Here is a 19,862-nt window from a genome sequence, read left to right on the forward strand (position 1 = left end):
CTGGAGAGTGAGGCTGGATTTGCAGTATTTGATGTAACTGAGCTATACAAGTTGATATAAAAACTCAAAAGCATCTTGTATTCAAAACAAACTATGTTAAAAATGTAACAGAAGGCAGTTCAACTCAGAGGTGCTTAAAAACTTCAATGAAAATTCCTAAATCCACTCCCACCCTGTTTACATCAGAGTGCTCTAATTGCACAAAAACATGATCACCTTTGAAAATTCAAGTACAATCCACCTCAGATGCCCTCAGATGCAAAGAATATGTTCATTAAAATAAAGATATGGTGTGCTAAACTAGAATGGAAGGGATTCTATATGATGAAAAGATGGCAAACAAACCTCACAACACCCTGAAGGGGTTTTTTCCCCCCCCCTTTTTTTTTTAGGGGGAAGAATTTTTTTAATTGGTTGGGAGTTTTTTAGAATACTTAAAAATGAAAATTAGCAAAGTGAAAATTTCTAAATTGCTACTGCACTTGCAATTTTTTCCCCTTGCAAAATGTCACCCTTCTATATAATCCAACTGTCAAGACACACACAAGACACTAACATTGTTTTCAATGAGTTATCACTGACCGCTCCTCTGTGGGGAGTTTTAACTCTACAGACTTTGTTAAGTCTACAGAAAGACTTAGAATAGGCAATCTTTTCTACCCCGAAAACTGTATAAATAAATAATTAAATCTGATCATTTTCATATGCTGCCAGGCTTTGGATGGATAAATATTTCCAAAGAGCTGGCGCCTCTGTTTTGGGTAGGAGTGGGTGGAATATTGCAGGATTCCCCCTCCCTCCCCCACTGAAGCAGAATCTGGTCTCTATTAAAGGCATTTCAACTGTAATTCTACTGTCAGAAATAACCTGATTTTCTACAGTGTTGCAATTCTTAAAACCATCATTAACACTGATGAGATCCTGTTCCACATCTGCCAATTCTGAGTTTTACTGTCCATGCCAAGCATGGCAGAAAAGAAAAATCTAAAATCTTCTTAAGGATGAAAGTTGTATAGAAGTCATCTTAAAACGATCACAAGGAAAGTATCTTCATTTGTGGGTAGCATAACACACATAAAAATTCACTGAGCACACTTAGAACTGGTGTTTCCCATACAAAAGCCTTCAAGTACCATCTCTGTAGTGAAACCAAAGATACTGCTGGCCCCACTGAAATTACAGAAACAGAACATAAGGCAGTCTGGATTAAGGTTTCTGCAGCTGTCAGCAATGCAATCATCAGAAGGGTGCCACTGACAAACTGCATTTCCAAGCTGACTGAGCACGTCAGCATCAGAAAATTCAATACAGGCCACAAATACAACAAACACATGAATGCACTTTTATGCATCACTTTCTATTGAGAATTGGTACAAGGATCATGAACACCAAGTGCTTACTGATTAAAGTTCATTTGATTCTGCCCAAATGCTGCCTTAGATTGAAAAGAAGGGTAACAATGAATGATTTGGAAATCTGATTCCTCTTTAGGAATGCATTGTAAGTTTATTTCTGTTCTCTACCATCTCATCCCAATTCAATTCTGATTTTTATGCAGTCAAGAGTAAAAAAGCTTGTCTGTAAACATTGCAGATATATGTTCAGGGCATCTTACCCCAAACACAGGAACAAAATCTGAAATGTAAAAACTAATTATAGACCTACGAGTACAGGAGGAAAAAAAATCTGTTGGTTAGACATATCGAAGAGGCACAGCAAAATAAGCAGGAAAGTATGCAAAACAACATATTACAATTATTAAAGATTTGCATTTGACATCACAAATTTGAAACAACCTTTGATAATACTTTTCATTCTACTTAAACATTTTTCAAGTCCGTAATTTTTCTTTTCTTCCTTTCTGTAGGTGATCTATACCAGTGCTTCAGAGCTGGGACAACAGCTGTTGTTGTTTCAAGAGAAAATGGGTACCAACAGCTAACAAGGACATCACTTAATAGCAACTGCCTTCTGCCTTATTGAAAGCAAGTGTTTTCAGAAGTTGTTGAATCCAGCTCCTGCAGACAGCCAAGAATGTTGCTTTTTGTGTCTCAGTGTCATGAGTTTTGATGTCTGTCATGAAGCCCCAGATGCTCAATATTACCTCCATCTCACTGTTAATTGAAATAGTGTTTTTGCACAGCCTAGCTGCAAGTAAACGTTTTCTACACTTGGAGGAAAATTAACTGTCTCAGAACTCCAGAAGTTATTTCAGGAAGCCTCATTTTTTTTTAACCTTCAGCATGCACATGGCTTCTCTGTAATAAGAGGAGGGGGGATGAAGGGCACAGTGCAAGGAGAATATATCAAGAAAAGTTTCAAGTACATCGAGGTCAAAGACATAAGATTGGACCTAAAGTTCCTACTATGTTGTTAACAGCAAAGCAGGCTGGCACAGGTCTTCATGAACAGCTTAAAGCTAATTCTACCTTCCTTCTGAAGTGAACTTACAAGCAGGTTGTAGCTATGGTGGGACAGAATTATTCAGGCAATCCAGCAGCTGCTCCAAGAATCCAGCGGTAGCAGAGCCTCCAAGGCAAGGATTTTACCTTTGTTATAGCTGACTTCTGACCTGGCTGCAGCAGTGTTTGCAAGGAGACACACTCCAGCCTCTTCAAAGAGAGATATTATCCTCTGTGCCTATCTGTTCCCTCTCATTCTCATGCTCAGTGCCTTCCAGTTGTAGTTGGAAGGGAAAAAAGTCTGTCTGATCATCCCAATTATCCGAAAGAATGCCAAAGGAAAAGTAGCTTAGCAATAGCAATAATCAAATTTTCTAAAAACCATAGAACCAGCAGATTGATCATATTTGATTACAGTTAAGTCAGGCTCTACTGATGAAGCAGGAACAGCATTAGTAAGGGAAAGAAATTCAAAGCCTTTCTGTGTTCTCCCTATTCTCTCCTGACCTGCAGCCTGCCTTAACTTGCCAACTCCCCTTATGTATTATTACTTGTCCTCTTACAGCTCTCGCCTTTCTGACATCTCAGAGCAGCTGGTTTCCATTCCCTTTCCTGGCTCTTCTTTTCTCAATCCCAGTAATTTCTGCTTTCATCAAGAAAGAACAAGATTCAAGACTGTGGGGCCCTGAAGAAGCAAAGAACAAAACAGGGAAACTAAACCAGTGAAAAAAAAGGAATGAGACTTCCCCTCAGTAAAAAAAAGGTGAGAAGACAATAAAACTAGCCTGTACAAGAAAGCACACTGTTGCATCTGATTAAATTGGCTGGTAATTTTTCCCAAAACGTGGGATAAAAAGCTCCAAAATTCTGCCCCTGCAGCTCCCAAGGCCTTTTCTGTGTTCATGAGAAATGCACAAGGCAAAAGATCCCTCTCTCAACTATTAAAGTATAATTCCAGAGAGAAATGGCAAGTCTTTGAATAAATGTTTTTACAGCTTAAGTACCCACAGCAAAGACCATCTACAGAAAGGAAAAAAGTACATCAGAGAATTCTTATCAAAACTTTAAAAAACTTGAAATCCATTTTACAGGAGTAAAAACCAATCCATTTTGCAATTTTTATATAACATCACTGAACAAACACAATACACAACATTGCACAAACAGACAAATAAATGGAAACAAGCTAAAGTTTTGGGAAAGTACTAACCAGTTACTGACAGCAGCTGTGAAACCCTCACCTCCATTTCCTCCCGATGAGACCTGTCTCTATCCTCGAATTCACGAGTTCTTCGTCGAGCCTCTTCAAAGGCTTGTTGTGCCAATGCATCCTCCTGCTACCAAAGCAGATGACACAGAGTGACACAAAAGGTGACCCTCATTTCCACCAAATCACATTTCTTTTGAATATTAACTACCCCTTGGCAGCAAAGTCCAGTATGTCCTGCAGAACCTGCTAGAACACAGGCGGTTCCCACAAATGTCAATACAGGTTAATGAAATATTACTCACCTTCACTACAGCAGTAGAAATAACCAAAGCTGGAATGCAGCTACCACTGAAATACATTTTCAAAGGAGAGCTCCTGTTCCAAAGTAGTTTAAATGCTGCTGGGTTTATTTTAAGGCTAGAAATTCTCAGAAGTTCTGTGTAAAATGCAATACATTTTATTCTCCTTATAAAAGCCATTTTGAAGACAGTATTGACAGGTATAGCTAGATAGAGTCCACTACACAAACAGTGGTAAGTTAATTCTCTAGCATTTAAAAGTAAGTATTACCAAAGTTACAAACCAAATAAATCCTTCATTTTACCAAAAGCTGCTGCATATGCATCAGTATGAACATTCTTAGTACTTGTGTATCATTTATATTATTTAAATTTTGATCCACAGGAAAGTGCAAGTCAGAAATTATTCCTCCACCAATTTGCACACATTCCCATACAACAGAGGACAAACCCGCAGGTCTTCAACAGCCCTTTTGCTTATTTCCAATAATGGCTTATGCACAGGAACAGATTTAATAAACTAACAATCAAAAAAAAAAAGCTTCAAACTGTATTTTCTATTAGAAAATGTTTTAAAGATTTAAAGAAAGTGTTAGCAATATGTGGAGCCATTATTAATTGGGTTGGAAGTTATTTTTCTTAAAGAGACCTTTTAACACATTTACTGTTCCCCATCAGAATGGATGAGTCCCATCTGAAGAGGCCCCACAAACGAGAAAGGGATAAACTGTGTTGGCTCTCCCTCCTTCTAGCTCTTCAACTGTAATTACTACTAACTCTGCTGACAATTCCCACATACATGCAAATGTTATTTTAAAGTTGATAATTTTTTAAAAAAGCTGACCTTGACTGTTAGAGGACATAAACACATAGAGAGCAAAACTAAGTTTTAATATACCTGGGGACTAAGTGCATAAATTTTTCAATTTAAGATAAAGCATCCCCAGCCTGAGAAAATGTTAAATTGCCTTTTTTGCCGTGGGCACAATCGTGGCCCTGGAGCTGCTCTGTGCAGTGCTGTGCAGGGGCTCCCTCGTGGCCCAAGGCAGGGAAATACAAACAGCTGCCAGGCCCAGGCTCTGCCTCGCGCCGCCGCATTCTGGGGAGGCGAGGGCAATGTTCAAAGCTGCCAACAAGATCATACTTTAACACCATCTACCTTTTTAAGATTAGAATTTCGCTCTTTACAGCCCTTTTAGTGCTCATACAAGGCATAGAAACCAGGGTCAGAGCCTGGAAAGTGAGTTTGTTCTTAATAATGCAGAAGGTTAGAGAGAACAGATAAGCTCATGCCCCACATGACTCCAGAAAAGCTGCCTTAATTTTAGTTTACAAAAGAGATGTATGTCTTTATTACCTTCTATTTTAAATCCGACTTAAATAGAAGATTCTTTTTTAGTGAAGGTTTTTGCATTTTACCGTCATTTAGAGTGGTCATGAAATAAAAGGCTGACATACAGCCTCGGATGGAATATTTTAAAGAAATGGTCATAACCAAAAGAAACTAAATTAGAAATTCATGGGGAAAAAAATCAGTATGTTGACATCAAGAATGAAGATGTGTTGACAGCTGAAACACTGGTTTGCTCATGTCTGAGAAAGGGATAAAAGCATCAGAACTTTTTTAGTAAAACATAGAATTCTGCTCTACTCTTGGGGATACATTATAACAAATCAACCGACAATCCAACTTGATACAACAGAAATTTAACAAAGATTTTTTTTTTTATGTCACTCAATTCTAGTAATAATAGCCTAGCAAATTCAGCTCTATGTGACCAGAAAACTTATACATCTTAGTTTTATTCTATAAAAATGTTGCTGGTATAGATTTACAAAGAAAAGTAAGAATAAGCAAAACATGAGGAACAAAATGAGCAATCAACATGACAACAGAACAAAACCAAACCTCCCAGTCCAGAAATTAAAATTTTAAAAAATATTTTAAAAAAAGAAGATTACACACACCTACACTTATACACAAATTCTCACAGCAGACCAGCAGGACAAGACTTGGAGAGATAGCAAGATGCTCTACTACAGAAGAGGTGCAAAAGTACTGAAGACAGAAATAGTCTCCTAAAGTCACTCAAGTATCAAATCCAGGGAAATTTCAGCCCCAAAGAGGGAAGATATTCAAGCATGTATGTACAGCTTTGTGTGTGTTGGTCCATCAAAGTCTGAGCAAGCAGCAGAACCAGAGCTTTCAGCAAGACCATTTAGTAGCAAGACATGGATAGGCTGTTGATTGAGTGAAAACACAGTAGCTTAGCAGGTAAAATTAAAATATTTCAATGTTAACACATGTGGATTCTCTTTCTAAAGTATTTGTTGACCTTGTGAAGGGTAGTATGTTTTCTGAAGTACGACAGCAAAGAAAAATTTTATTTGATCCCAGCATTAGCATGAAGTGGTAAGAGACAGTAAAATGCAAGAGCACTACATTTGCTTAAGACAAGCTTCCAAAAAATGAGGGGGGTGTGAAGAGCAGCTGGACCTCTTACAAAGGACAGTGGGGACACAGGCAATACCACATGAGGCACTTAAGCCCCTTCTGACATCAGTGTTATTTTGGGATCAAAGTCAGCAGTTCAGTCAATTGCATTAGCAATATTACAACAGTTTTACACAAGGAAGCAGCGACAGATACAGGAAAAAGGAAACTGAAGAATGGGAAAGATTGCCTAAATGTTTACAATACTAACACATATAAGAGTGCAGCTTCTCCTGTGTCTGTACATTCTTTATGACACTGGGCACCCTTAGGTACTACTACTGTAGCAAATAGAATGACCATTGACAACCTCAGAGTCACCAAGAATCACAAACTAAAACCAAGTTACACACCTGTAACTGAGTGCAAACATCTCTGTAGATCCACACAGTGCAACACCTCCAGCTCAGCACCCTTTACTCACAACTCAGGAAAGCACTGACACCTGAGAGCATGCACACATCCCCTCACACACACAAAGAGTAAGTCACAACCTCAGTGCACAAACACTTTCTGAAGACAGCACAAGGGAATTGTTAAGTGTTGTTAAGACAGCATACACACTCTGGGAAACTAAAGTAATCTAAGCACTTGCAAAAACAGTTATTGGGAAATTAAGAAGAGAAAATTAAACTCACTGGTAACCTGACCCCACTCCTTTTTGGAAGGGTGACCACTTTCTTCAGGCACCCTCCAGTTTTGGAAAGGGTGACACTGTCTCCTCCTGAAGTGCATGTTCCCATCAGCCTGCTCTCTGCTCAGAAGTCCTGTGACTTAGCATTGTGTATCAAACTCAGTAACTGCAGATCAAGAACCTTGGGATCTATGTTACATTCCTCAGGGCTGTGTAAGGCATTACAGCTTGAAGGCCCCCTAATCCATGGGGTCCGCAGCAGTGACTCTGCTGCAGCTGGAATTGAGCTTGCCCAAGTCACTGACACAGCTTTGAAAGAGGTGAATGCACAGCAAGAGCGGATTTAGAGTAAAAGCTTTGGTCTGTGGCTTTTCTCATGGATTCACAAAGGGTGGCAGGACTATTCTCTCTTTCTAGGCATCATGGAGGAAGCGATCAGGGCTGGGACTTTGTGTCAAAGTGCTTCTATTTAATCCCAAACATACTCACATTAACATCACCTCATTAATATGCAAATTAGTTTAAGTTAGGGAGAGGCAAGGCACAATAGATGAGTGTTCTTTGTATTTTGGATGAATCAGAGTTTTAAAATACTTTATTACTCTGTAGCATAATAACAGTGCAAAATCACTCCAAGGTGTAAATTACAAACTACTCCTGCCCCTAACATTTTGACCTAATGTAGCTAAAGTAATGTTTAGCTACAGCCACGTTTCTGAACTTCCATACTGCAAGTTTTCTTTGGAGTTTGTACTCAGAGTGAAGGCAAAAAGTGTGTTTCCCTCCAGAAGAACAAACAAATATGTGAGTAGCCAAGGGCAGACTGCCTTACCTGCGCTCTCTCTTCATCAAATTCCAGGCAGCCCATACCATCCAGTCTCTGGAGATCTATCCAGCCTTTCCAGATTACACAGACACCATTGAGAATCATAGGTGCCTTCAAGTACACCTGGAATAAAAGCAAAACACATGCTATGAATTTGCAAGCTCTTACACATGTGCCTGCACAATGAAAATACTGAGCCAGGAAGCTTCTATATGTATTCTTAGAAGAACATCCAAACCAGCTGGTAACATGAGACTCCATTTAACAGCTTCTACTGCTTCCTTTCCAAGAACTCATTTTAATCAAGTGAGTGCTTTAACTTTTGCCTACTGTACTGGATGGAATAAATTTAAGTTGTGTTCTCATTTTATAAACTGGCGTGCACCAGGATTTAGTTAGAATTCTTATGCTTGCAGTTAAACCAGGAGTTTTTCTTGCCAGCCTACCTTGGTGTCACAAAGCAAGTGGCATGCTGCCAGTCAGGGAGGACCCTACAGCACATCTAAATAGTTAAATGAGCACTCTCCTTCCTACACCCAAGAAACACTATTTTATCCCAATAAATGAGTGATTTCAAGAAAGACCAAGCACTGGTTTCAGTCCTCCTCAAATTTACAAACTTCTCAGAGTTCAGTAAAATACATGACATATACATCATGCTAAAAATAAGGAATTCTTCCTGTGTCATTCTAGCATGTGTGAAAGGCTTTTCAAAAGAAGCAACACCAGCTGATGAGAACCCAAGTACAGCACCAACGTGCACTGTGCTTTGTGCTGCAGCACGGAATAATGTGTGATCTTACGGCCCTACATCCAGAAAACAGTGCACAAAGTGATGTCACAAGGGAACTTAAAAAGAAGCAAATACAAAACTAAATGAGTTTGACATGTTACACTTCATAATATCCCTCTTAAACAAAACAGAGTCACAGTAAAATTACTTGAATTGTACAGAAAAGAAAAAAAGTTAGAAAAATCAACCTTGAACAGTTATTTCAGCCTACCTGGCAAGTCAGAACCTCTCACGGGACAGGAGTTTGTCCATGCTGAATCACCAGAGATGCAAACACCTGCACCCACTTCAGATTTTGTCCACTGAATATGAATTTGGTAAGTGATAAGACTACTTAGACATTCCAAATCCATCTGAGGTTTTTTCAGCCTTCAGGAGCAGCTGGGGCTCAGCTAGGTAGGGGAACTTTCAGATGGTGCCTCTCTAACAGTTCTAAATTAATCCTCTGGCAAATCCTCATCAAAGCCTAATTGATGTTTAGCACTATAACGCATTTCAAAGCGCCCCCACTGTGCCTGCTTGCTCAGTTCCACACTTACCAGCTAAGGTCACTCAAGTGAAAAAAGAGAGGGCTCCAGGAGGCACAGAGGAAGGGAAGCCCCCCTCATGCAAAGGCTGTGCTGGCAGAATTAAGCACTGAACAACAGGAAAGGCAACCCATGAGTGGAAAACAGGGAGCAAATAACATGAATCAAACTGACAAACAAGTAATGTTATTTGCCAAAGAAAACAAACATTTGATCTCCAAGCCTGATTTTAACAACTTATCACACTTTGGTATAAAGTGACACAGCTTTAGACATTTTAATTAGTACAACATGCAGCAGCTCAATAATGAAGCAATAAATGTTATTTGTTTGAGCATCTCTTCTTCCCACCAGTACTTCTACTGCAGGCTCTCTGCTAAGAGCACAGCCTGGCTTTCTGTGCCTGCACTCACAGCTCATCTGAGAGAGTCACCACAGCCCAGCCTTGCGTGGGGACAGGACACCGTGGGGACAGGACACCAGGCACATTCACCAGCCAACAGCCTCTGCGAGCAGAGGTGTCAGAACCACCATGAGTAAGATGTGGACTGCCAGGAAACCACCTCCCACAGCCCTCATTTCAAGATTAAACATTTCAAACATACAAAGTACACTGCAGCCCTTCAGCACAATCTTCACCCATTCATCTCACAAGAAACAAATGAAGGATGTAGCATCCATTTAATAGATGCATTTAATTACTTGAGAAGTGAAAGACAGTTAAAAGAGGCTATTAGAACTGTCATTCTCTTCTAAGGCAAATGAAGAATAATTCAAGAGAGGAAATAAAAGATCAGTATAAGCTAACCATGGGTCGTAAAGACAAAAAAGCCTGTACTCTAATACTGGTTATGTTTTGCAGGAGCAAACAAGCACTTTGCTGACTTTCACTTAGGGTTTACCTCTCACTCAACCTCCCCTATCCTTCTGGCCTCAACAGGAGCCTAGGACACCAAAAATTAGACAGGCCTTCCCACAGACGTCAAACCCCAGCTTTCCAAGCTGTCCAGGAATACTTTTTGGTGAAATATTGTGGTGCCACCAACCCGTTTCAGTGGCCACTCAACTGCCTTGGTCACTGCAGCTGCCAGTGCCTCACACACAAACTTCCTGCCTCAGTGCAACAGCAGATAGCTCAGACACAGCTGCTGAGGGCTCAGTGATGCCTCATGCATCACCTGGAAGCCCAAGCAGTGCTACAAATTCTATGAAAGTCTTCAGAAGTCAAAGGGGAAGCAAGCTGGCAGAGCTGATGTGATTCCTGATCCCTCCAATCTGCCCTGAGGATTCCGGCCAGCAGCTGAGCTGCTGACACAGCAGCCTGGGAACCTCTGGCACGCAGCCTGACCTTTCCAGATGAAGCAGTCTGCCCTTGCTCCTGAATCAGAGCCCTGGAAGCCTTACACCACCAGATTCAGGAGGTCTTCAAAACTCTGATAAACAAACATTTTTCACTACTGAAAGCATGAATTCGTTCTCAAGATATTCTGAGTTTTGAAATTACCACACAATCACTCAAACGTAGTAATCATTCATCTTGAAACCCCACAGGCTTATGCAGGAACTTTTCTCTCATTAAAACACAATAATGCATACTGGTACTTTTTAATTTATTTTAGAGAAAGGAATTTAAACTCCTTTTCCCCCATCTCCTCTTTCAGGAAAATGGAAACCACCTAAGATTATAGCCAAAAACGTTTAACCACATATTTCCTTCTTTTCAGATAAAGCCATGCTGGTTCCCTTTCAGCTTCTGAACTTAACAGAATTATTAATAAATTACTGCTCTGTCTATGAACACATCTATTATGTCACCTCAAAATCCAGCAAAGTGGTCTTCTAAAAAATTTCTGAATTGTCTACTCTGAAAATTGCCTCAAGACAGTGATGGTAGAAGATCAAGGGCAAAAATTGCATTATTTTTAAAAAGACACAAAATTCCCCCCCTTCCTAATATTATAGAAGTAGATAAAAACATGTCTTTGTTAGAACAACTCTTTCAAAGCTTCATGCTAACCCCAGATTGCCTGCACTTAAATAATTTTATAAATCCTCCCCACACCTATGGGTACTTTTTGTAAAAATGCCTGGCAGTCAGTACTGTAAAATTCAAGAGACAGGTGAAAAGCACTACAGAACAGAAAAAAAGGAGGAGAGGCTGCAAGTCAGGCAATTACCAAATTCATATTTAATGCTACATAAAGAAACATCAATATAGGGACATAAAAGAGGAAAAGCTAAATTATGCAGCAGCCTCTTTTCAGAATACAGTCCATCCTATAAACTAAAGGAAGTATGGTTATTCTGCCACTGACAGTGAACAGTTGTGTAAATAAGTTAAGAATCTTTGTACACATGTTGAAGGATGAAAGTTCTCTCTCATTTTGCACCCTCATTTTGCACACACCAGCACAGCCAAAGCTTTGTTAGACTTGGAGACCTAAGCAAACTGTCACGTACTGAAAGATGCCACTTTTACTAGTTTATAGCAGCTGAATTTCTGTTCAGGTGGCTATTACAGAATTAATTTCATCTCAAATGACATCTTCTATTTCAAGCTCCTTCTACAAATCCAAGTAGCATTAGAATCTTTAAATGAGAAACATAGACACGTTACTTTTACACTGGAAACAGGCTTTTAGTATTAGAACAAATATTCTGCTTGCTGGCTGAACAAGCAGCAAGAGCAAACACTCTTATCTCCGGGCAGATTATCTGGATAGAGGACAAACAGCACTGTAAAAACACACACAAACTTGAGAAGGTGCTGCATGAATAGGCTTAGCTGGGCTCTAAGTTGTTGAGCTGTGTTTGTGCTTCCCTCGGCCTCCCGCTGGCTTGTTCTCAAAGACCTCTGTGCCACACCTTCACCATTTAGTGTATCTCACCTTCCCTTTTGTATTCTTTTAACTAATCTGTTCTTTCTTTTCATCTGCATTTAAATGAACAACCCTCTCCCCCAAGTCCAATTAACTGGGAGTTATCTCTGTTGTTAAGAACAGGCAGGGGCACGGCTCCTCTAACACCATTCATTCATATTTTAAAATCCAAACTAATTACTTTTTTAAAAGCTACTGTGTTTTAGCACAAGACAAAAAACCTCGGTTTCACATCCTATTTTAGTCATCTAGTAAACCTTTATCTCACACCAGCAGGGTATTTAACTGATCTGCTGGAGGAATGCTATCTGTGTGCTCCATCCACACATCCTGCAGTTACAGAAAATGCTCCTTCTCCTACAGCAACCAAGCCATTTCCTCCTCCAGCGATTGCACACAGTTCTCACCACCCACCAACTAATGAATCAGCAGGCTCTCAACAGCCAGCGCCACCGAGATCAACTTCACCCCCCAGGAAACACCAGTCCCCAGTGAAGTGGTGCAGTCCCCTCCCTTCTGTTTTCATTTTCCCAGCACACTATAGCTAAACGCATTCTTTCGGAAGAGGCTCAGCTCTGACTCACCCTGTGCCTCATCACGCACACATCTGCCCATTCATAACGGGCTGCCTCCCTCGGCTGAGCCATGCCCATCCATCCATCCCACTTCTGATCCCACCTTCCCCTGAATCATACCCCACTTTTAAACACTGAAACAGCATTTCCCTGGTGATTTCATTTGTGAAACACTGACCACTAAGAAAGAAACAGCTTAGAACATTTCAAGAAAGAAGAGTGTTAAACGGGGTAAGGCTAACCTCATTGTTTCAGCTTCTCTTGACATTATCTGTATACACTAGCAAGGAAAAGGAAACAACCTATAATAATTTCTCATTTGAACATTTTGTATTCAACTGTTTCCTTTACGAGCAACAGTATATGATAATTTATACAGTTTCATCATTAAAATGCTAGGATCTTGCCACAGAGATGTGGCAGGACTGCTGCGAAAGGTAAAGTTGCATCAATCCCATCCCTGTGTTCCCCCCAAAATACAAAGACTCACTTTCATATCACAGAGAAGGGTCTCTAGCCTGGGTTTCAAAGAGGGGGCAAAGCATGAGAGAGGAAGGAATCTGTGAAATGAAAAAAAAAATAAAAAAGAGAAAAACGCAAAAAAAGCTTTTCTGAAACTTTGCAACAGGACCTATACACTAAAATCCTCAGCTATTTGGGGAACAAAACAGAACAGTAATTTCTCTAGTATAACACCGACTGAAGTCACAGCAAAAGCTGATAACCTCATGCAAGGCTTCACACTATTCTTTCAGATATTGATCACTGGTTTATAAGAAACTACTGACAAGCAACCAAACTCATGAGCAGAGTTTACAGCATTTATCTGACTTCCAAAGTTTGACTCCCATACTCTCGCCTTGCAACATAATTTAAACTGGAATGAAACATAAATAGAAACAGCTGAAAAAAAGCCCATTTAGAAAGTGACTATGAGTAAAATAAGACTTTCTAGTGCTTTAAATTTGTTTACATCTTTCTGTCTCATCCCTTAAAACATATTATTCTTTATTCAAACACACAAAGAAAACATCTTCTATTTTAAAAGCTACATCTTGGAATTCCTTCCATTATTTGAGAATGAAGTTTTGTTAAAAATTCAAACATTACACTCTTCTGCAAAAAGGTATGGGAATTGATACTTTCTGACCAAACAAGAGCCTTTCCTAAACACTTGTGTATAAATGACCCAATTGTGGCTTTCAACATGAATATAGCTTCAAGTTTCTCAAGGGTGGCACCCAAGGCACAGCTGTACCACACCACCAGCACCAGGCCCTTGCTGTTTCCTGAGCAGCTGCCAAGGCGGGACTCCTGGGACAGCACTGGCCAGGAAAGAAGCCCTGCCCAGGGGCACCTCCTTGGGCCCAGCACCACCCTTTCTCTGCTTAGGACCTGTTCCTCCAGCTCTGCTTCCTTGTGACCACACACAGACGTTTCACTTACAGCTGAGGAAAGAATGCACTCCAATTCAGAACTAGAAAAACACCTCAGAACATAATAAAATTTTCAACTTCATAGCAAAACCTGATGGTCAGATATTACTATGTTAAATTTTCAAATATGGTTATGAAAGTCACCAGGTTTTATTACAAATATCAGTAAACACTGAGATGCAACATAGTCCATTTTTACAATTCTATGTAGCAGAAATACTCACGCACACACTAATTTCAAAAATTTCTTTGTAAGTGATATCAGAGCTGTGACAAAGCCTCTCTCAACATGCTTTGTGCACTACTGAAATACTACAGTGGGGGGGGTGGTTTCTAAAACGTCAAAAAAAGGAATAGCAGAAGAATTTTCATAACTTTACTGGAGAGTCAGAATTTACAAGTCCCTTGTAGAAAACCTGGTATTTTTATGGTTTTTTGGTTGGTTGCATTTGTTAGGTTTTTGCTGCATAGTTAGCTCAACTATGTAATCATGACTCCTTTTCGAAAGCAGATCAATGTTTCATTAAATTATGCAGGTTGCTATTTCACTTAACTAAAAACCAAGTCTATAACTAAGAACAGATATGAAGCAGTAAGGATGTCAGAACAAATGTGATTAAAATCTGTGGAGCATTTTATTCCTGGATTAAGATCACTGGTCAGTACATATGCTTAGAAGCTCAGATAAAAAAAATACTAAAATGCTACTGCACAGAAATTATACTCATCATTTAATAATCAAGTCTCCAGATACAGTTCATCATTCCAAATACTGCAATTTCTCAACTAAGCAGAAAACATGAACCAGACTTGACCAAAACCACCAAAAAAGCCCCAATACAAAGCAAAAAGTAGATGGCTTCTAGTTTTCACATTGTCACTACAGAAGGGACTCCCAAAGAGAAATGCATGTCATGCTCAGGCTCTATCCATTTGCCTTCAAAACACAAAACCAACCACAGAGCTGGAACTGAAAATCAACAAAAATGCAAGGAGCATAATAAGAAAAATCTGAAAGGCAAATATATGCTGGGGTTTTCCCCTGTGAAATTTTACAGGGTCTTTTATCAGCCTATCTTTACACTAGATTCTGCATGAGAGAGATGGCTGGATTTTAAACCTACACTCCCTTTTAATGGAGAGGGCATGCATTTAAAAAAGACCCATTTTTTCTTGCAACAATTACAAAGAATAATGCTTTTGCAGCAAAATATTGCCAGGAGATTGCTGCTGGTTTTGCTGCTCCAAGTACACATGTATGCTTCTGTTCACAAACCCAGAAACTAACAGACACACAGTTTTCTGCCACGTTGACAGAATATTTTCCAGACAAATTTCAAAATTGGTTGTGAAATTTGTTCTTTTCAAGCTTTCAGAAAATCACAGAGCAAAAATCAGTTACAACTAGCAACTGCACTAGAGGATCAGAAAGAGAGGTTTATCTAAAACACATCACCTGCCCACCACGCTGCCTTGGTGCAAATAAACAACCTGCTAATCCTCCACTTTCAGACTGAAAATTCAAAACATACAATGCAAATATACTCAACTATACTAAAGAGAAGTTACCTGATTTTGACAATATGGGCAAGCAGGTAATAAAAACATCCAGGAACTGACCCTGACCCAAGCAAGAGAGGGACAGAAAAAGCTGTTTCCTCTACCCTTTAGCTTTCATTGCCTTCTTGAGCACTCCAACAGCCTCACCCTTCCCCTTAAGCAGGATTCAAGTCTGGAAAAAACTGTTCAAACATTTGCTCAACAAGTAGTGCTGCATCAAGGCTTAAAATAATGTTAGTAGCTTTTTGTCTTTTGTATACTATAACAAAGATTCAGCTTTCATCATTCAATAAAATTTCACAGTGACATAATTATTCTGTAGAAAACTATCAGCTTCTGCAGAGAACATCCTTAGCAATGACTGGAAATTGTCCTTAACAGAGTAACATCAAACTTGCAATTATGCAAGCTAATGAGCTCATTTCATTACTTGTGCTTTGGACAATAAAGCTTGAAGAACCATTTCAGTAGCTTTCAGAAAATGACAGTTTCTTGAAGCAAATGTTTCATCATCTTATTGAATTTTTCTTATTTTTAATATGAATTATTAAGTGATTTTCAGAAAGAAGCAGACATTCTCAACAATGACTGTCTTGCTTTTCTCATTCATTTAGAAGAAGAGGAAAGAAGCATAATATTAGCAACTTTCCTTAGTAAGTGGAGATATGCAAACAAGAGAATTCAACAATCCAAATGTCTGGACTTCTTCCAGCAACTATGCTGCGGAGATCTCAAGCACTGCTTTCATCCACACACCACTCATCTGTCCTTATATATAGCTGCTTTCCAAATGCAAAATTTAGCTCACTAACTCCAATTTTGTTCCTCTTCTGGGAAACTTTAGGATGATGACATGGGTATATTTGAAATCTTGTCTGTACAACTCAAACGAGTGCATTTAAGCCACTGGAAAGAGTTCAAGGTAGTATGAGTGAATAACTGCTTTTAGAATACATACTAAAGGCTAAGCAGAAGCAGGTTTACTGACAGCAGCCCTTAAGTACTTCCACAGCCGTGCTGCAAGCACTGCTCCCAAGCCTTGTTTCAAAATGGCATCGTCACCGCCTGCGCTGTGTCACAGGGACGAGCCTGTGGGCAGTCCCAAAAGGATTCTGGAGGACTGGGGGTGAAAGGATTCCAGGGGAAAGGCTGTGGGTCCTTGTCACATGAGAGGTGCCTGGGGTGACTCACACTCAGTGGAGGAGGGCACTGAGGATAAATCACTCTGCAGGAACAACTGTCCAAACCCAGCCAGGGGCTGTCTGCCAGGACAACGTGTCCAGTCTACGTCCTCTAAAGATCTCTCTCCCCAAAATCCAAGTTCTAACAGTTCATAGTGTATAAACTGTATGCACACAGAAGCATGTCCTAACTGTGAGGTAAAGTGAACAAGCATAGGTACACTATGACTGTGGTTTCAGACAGAGTTTGGATTAAACAGCTCTCCTCCATGCAACAGCAGCTCGTAATGAAGAACACTTTCAAGTATATAGACAAAAAAAAGAGAAAAAGTTTCACTCTCATCTAAAGCAAAAATGGGTTAAGGAACATAAATAAAGGATGTTGCTGGGAAAAAAAAATACTAGAAAGAAAAAGAAACAGAAGTCTATGTCAGCTAAAGGACTCTTAAGCACAAGCATAATAAATTTTAGAATCACAAGCATCTATAGAAAACCAGTATATCACTCAAACCATATAGATGATCCTGGATGAAAACTGATCAAGGGGATCATCAAGAAAAGTGGATTCTTCTCATTCACAAAGCTTTTACAGGACTCCCACCAAGCAACTCCAAGGGGGGAAAAAAAAAAAGAAAAAAAAAAATCAAGCTTTTAGCCAGGCTGGGTACAAACTGGATACACCACCAAAACCATTTGTCTGCTATGAGAATAACCACACACTGACCTCCTTGTTTAAAGCTCACAGAAAAGCCTGAGAAAGATCAAAAGCAAGAACACTGATGTGGGTTTCATCAGGACAACACCACTTCCCTTGGCTGGAGCAGGCAAAAGTACCCCGGAGGCTCTGAGCACACAGACAGCCCTGCAGCTGATGTCCCTTCCCTGACCACCTGCTGCTCCTCACAGAAGAACCTCTCCCAGCTACCACAAGGTTTTGGGGTCATCACACACCCAAAAAGGTATGAGTAGGAGGCTAACAATTGTTTAAGGCTGATCAGGAAAAGTGGAAAGCTGGTTCTATTGGCTGCCATTTGAATAGGTGTTGTATTCTAATAAAAACTATTTCTCATTACACTTCTGCTCCTGCTGTAACACCTGCAGCATAACAAAGATTTTTTTTTTTTTAATATTCATCCAAGCAGTTAACAGCAACTCAGAGCAAAATAAAATCTAGTTTTGACAAAAAACTGTGCAAGTAGAAAATCAGCATCTTTAGGAAGAAAACTGAAAATCTTTAGTTATGGCTAGAACAAAGTTAATGGCTAATGAGTAGAAATCCTAGCCACATCACATGTGGCAGAGCAGGCACTCTGAATCAATTTAAATCATGTCTGATGTCTTTCCTCCAAAGCTGCAGAGTTCATGGTGTATTAGAGCAAAATAAACCCGTGTGGAAGACTCTGGTTTACAAGCAGCTGCCACCAAAAAACAGACAGGAAGTAAAGCTGCACTAGAATGAGATGGAGAACTTTATAATCAAGGGGAGGGGAAGTAAAACAACTTCACAGACTTCATCAGTGACTGGTATTTAAACAGTGAAAAAGAATATCTGAGAACTAATGTTCTTTCAAGTAAAAAAGAGTGGAGCTATAGAAACATCTTGAATAAGAAATGAAAACTGGGGACATTATCTTGCTCTAAGAAGAGTACAAAATGAATCATGCAAAGAAAGTTGACCAGACAGTTCTTAACGAAACAAAGGGACTTTGAAAAATATTAGTTTTCAACAAGTACTGAAGTCCATACACAGCTCAGCCTTAATTTCGTATATCATCAGTACAAAACTAAAATAAAAATTACAGAATTTCACTCATCACAATAAAACTAGCCCAAGTCATTAATGATACCAGAAAACCAAGGTGAAAATAAAGCTCTCCATTTAATTGCAAGGTTTAATTAACTAATATTTCAGGCAATACATTAGACTACTACATTGCCTACCTTTCAATTTCTTAACATCTATTCATTTATTCTTTACGGAAAAACAAATAAAAACACTCTGGACATTAGCTAATAACACGATGACTAGAAAGCCTTGGTATGGTCCAACTCCCCAGAAACAGGACACACACTGCATCTGACACACCCCACACACACCCACAATCCCAATGAAATACAATGTTCCATCATTTTTACGATCTAGGGACCTATTTTTAGTGCTGCTTTTTCTTCTGCTATGACAAACCTGAAAAATTGCTCAAATACACAATTAAATTTGCTGCAGGTCAAAGGCAGCACAGAATGTTAAAGCTATCTAAAAAAAAAAAAAAAAAGTTAAACTTGAGTTTAAAATGAGCAGAAACATTAGGCTTACAGTGAGCCATCCAATTTTTGGATTAATGAAGACAGGGTATCCACCAGAGGCCTACCCACCCATTGTGAACATCAGATGCATCAAATTAAAAGGCAAATTAAGCATATAAAAAAATCCCCTCAGTTAAGAAATACCAGATTGAAAAACCTCAAGCCTATGAAGTATGTATTTGCAGGATCCCAACTTTCACAAGAGTGTTGCTCTTTCTAAAATTCAATCACTTAAGCAGCAATTCCAGCAGATGCTGCACTGGTAGCTTTGTCAATCTGTGTACAAAACTGCTTTAGCACAATAGTGACATACTTCAAATCTGGATAAACTATTTTGGGCCAGCATTGTTTAGCCAAACACCAAAGCAGAATTCCAGAATAAAAATATTCTAATGTTGGTAAGTTTATCTACATTCTAGATCTCAAACTAATGCTTAAGATAATTATTAACTGACAGCTTCCCCCTTAGCCTTTTTTATTCATATAATTAAAAACATGCCTTACTGGCATAAATCCAGTGATGAACAAACACACATTATGCACTGCCTCAAGAATCAAAGCTCATAAAACAATGTTGCACAGAGCTACAAAAATCACATGGTTTTAAGAGACTGCTGAAGCCTGCGAAAGAAATTCTTAATTAAGCCAAATGACAAAAATCTAGAGAGAACAATCTCAGACAATTCATATGAAAGGCCTGAACTGTTTCCGTTGATAACATAAAACACTCTCCCACTGCTCA

At 39.4% G+C, this 19,862-nt stretch overlaps 1 protein-coding gene across 2 annotated transcripts in view; it reads right to left on the reverse strand.

The window, feature by feature from the left end:
• The window catches only part of CBFB (core-binding factor subunit beta), a 37,901-nt gene that overhangs the window by 11,292 nt on the left and 6,747 nt on the right, over positions 1 to 19,862 (reverse strand). The window contains exons 4-5 of one of the 2 annotated variants that reach the window (XM_009090658.4): positions 7,872 to 7,988; positions 3,644 to 3,739 (exon numbers count right to left, since the gene is read on the reverse strand). In XM_009090658.4, coding sequence (XP_009088906.1) covers positions 3,644 to 3,739; positions 7,872 to 7,988 — 213 coding nt within the window. Of the gene's footprint in view, positions 1 to 3,612; positions 3,740 to 7,871; positions 7,989 to 19,862 lie in introns of both variants that reach the window. The other variant, XM_018914626.3, reaches the window with a different exon arrangement.

This window comes from Serinus canaria, chromosome 11 (assembly GCF_022539315.1).
Source record: "Serinus canaria isolate serCan28SL12 chromosome 11, serCan2020, whole genome shotgun sequence".
Classification (NCBI taxonomy): Eukaryota; Metazoa; Chordata; class Aves; order Passeriformes; family Fringillidae; genus Serinus; species Serinus canaria.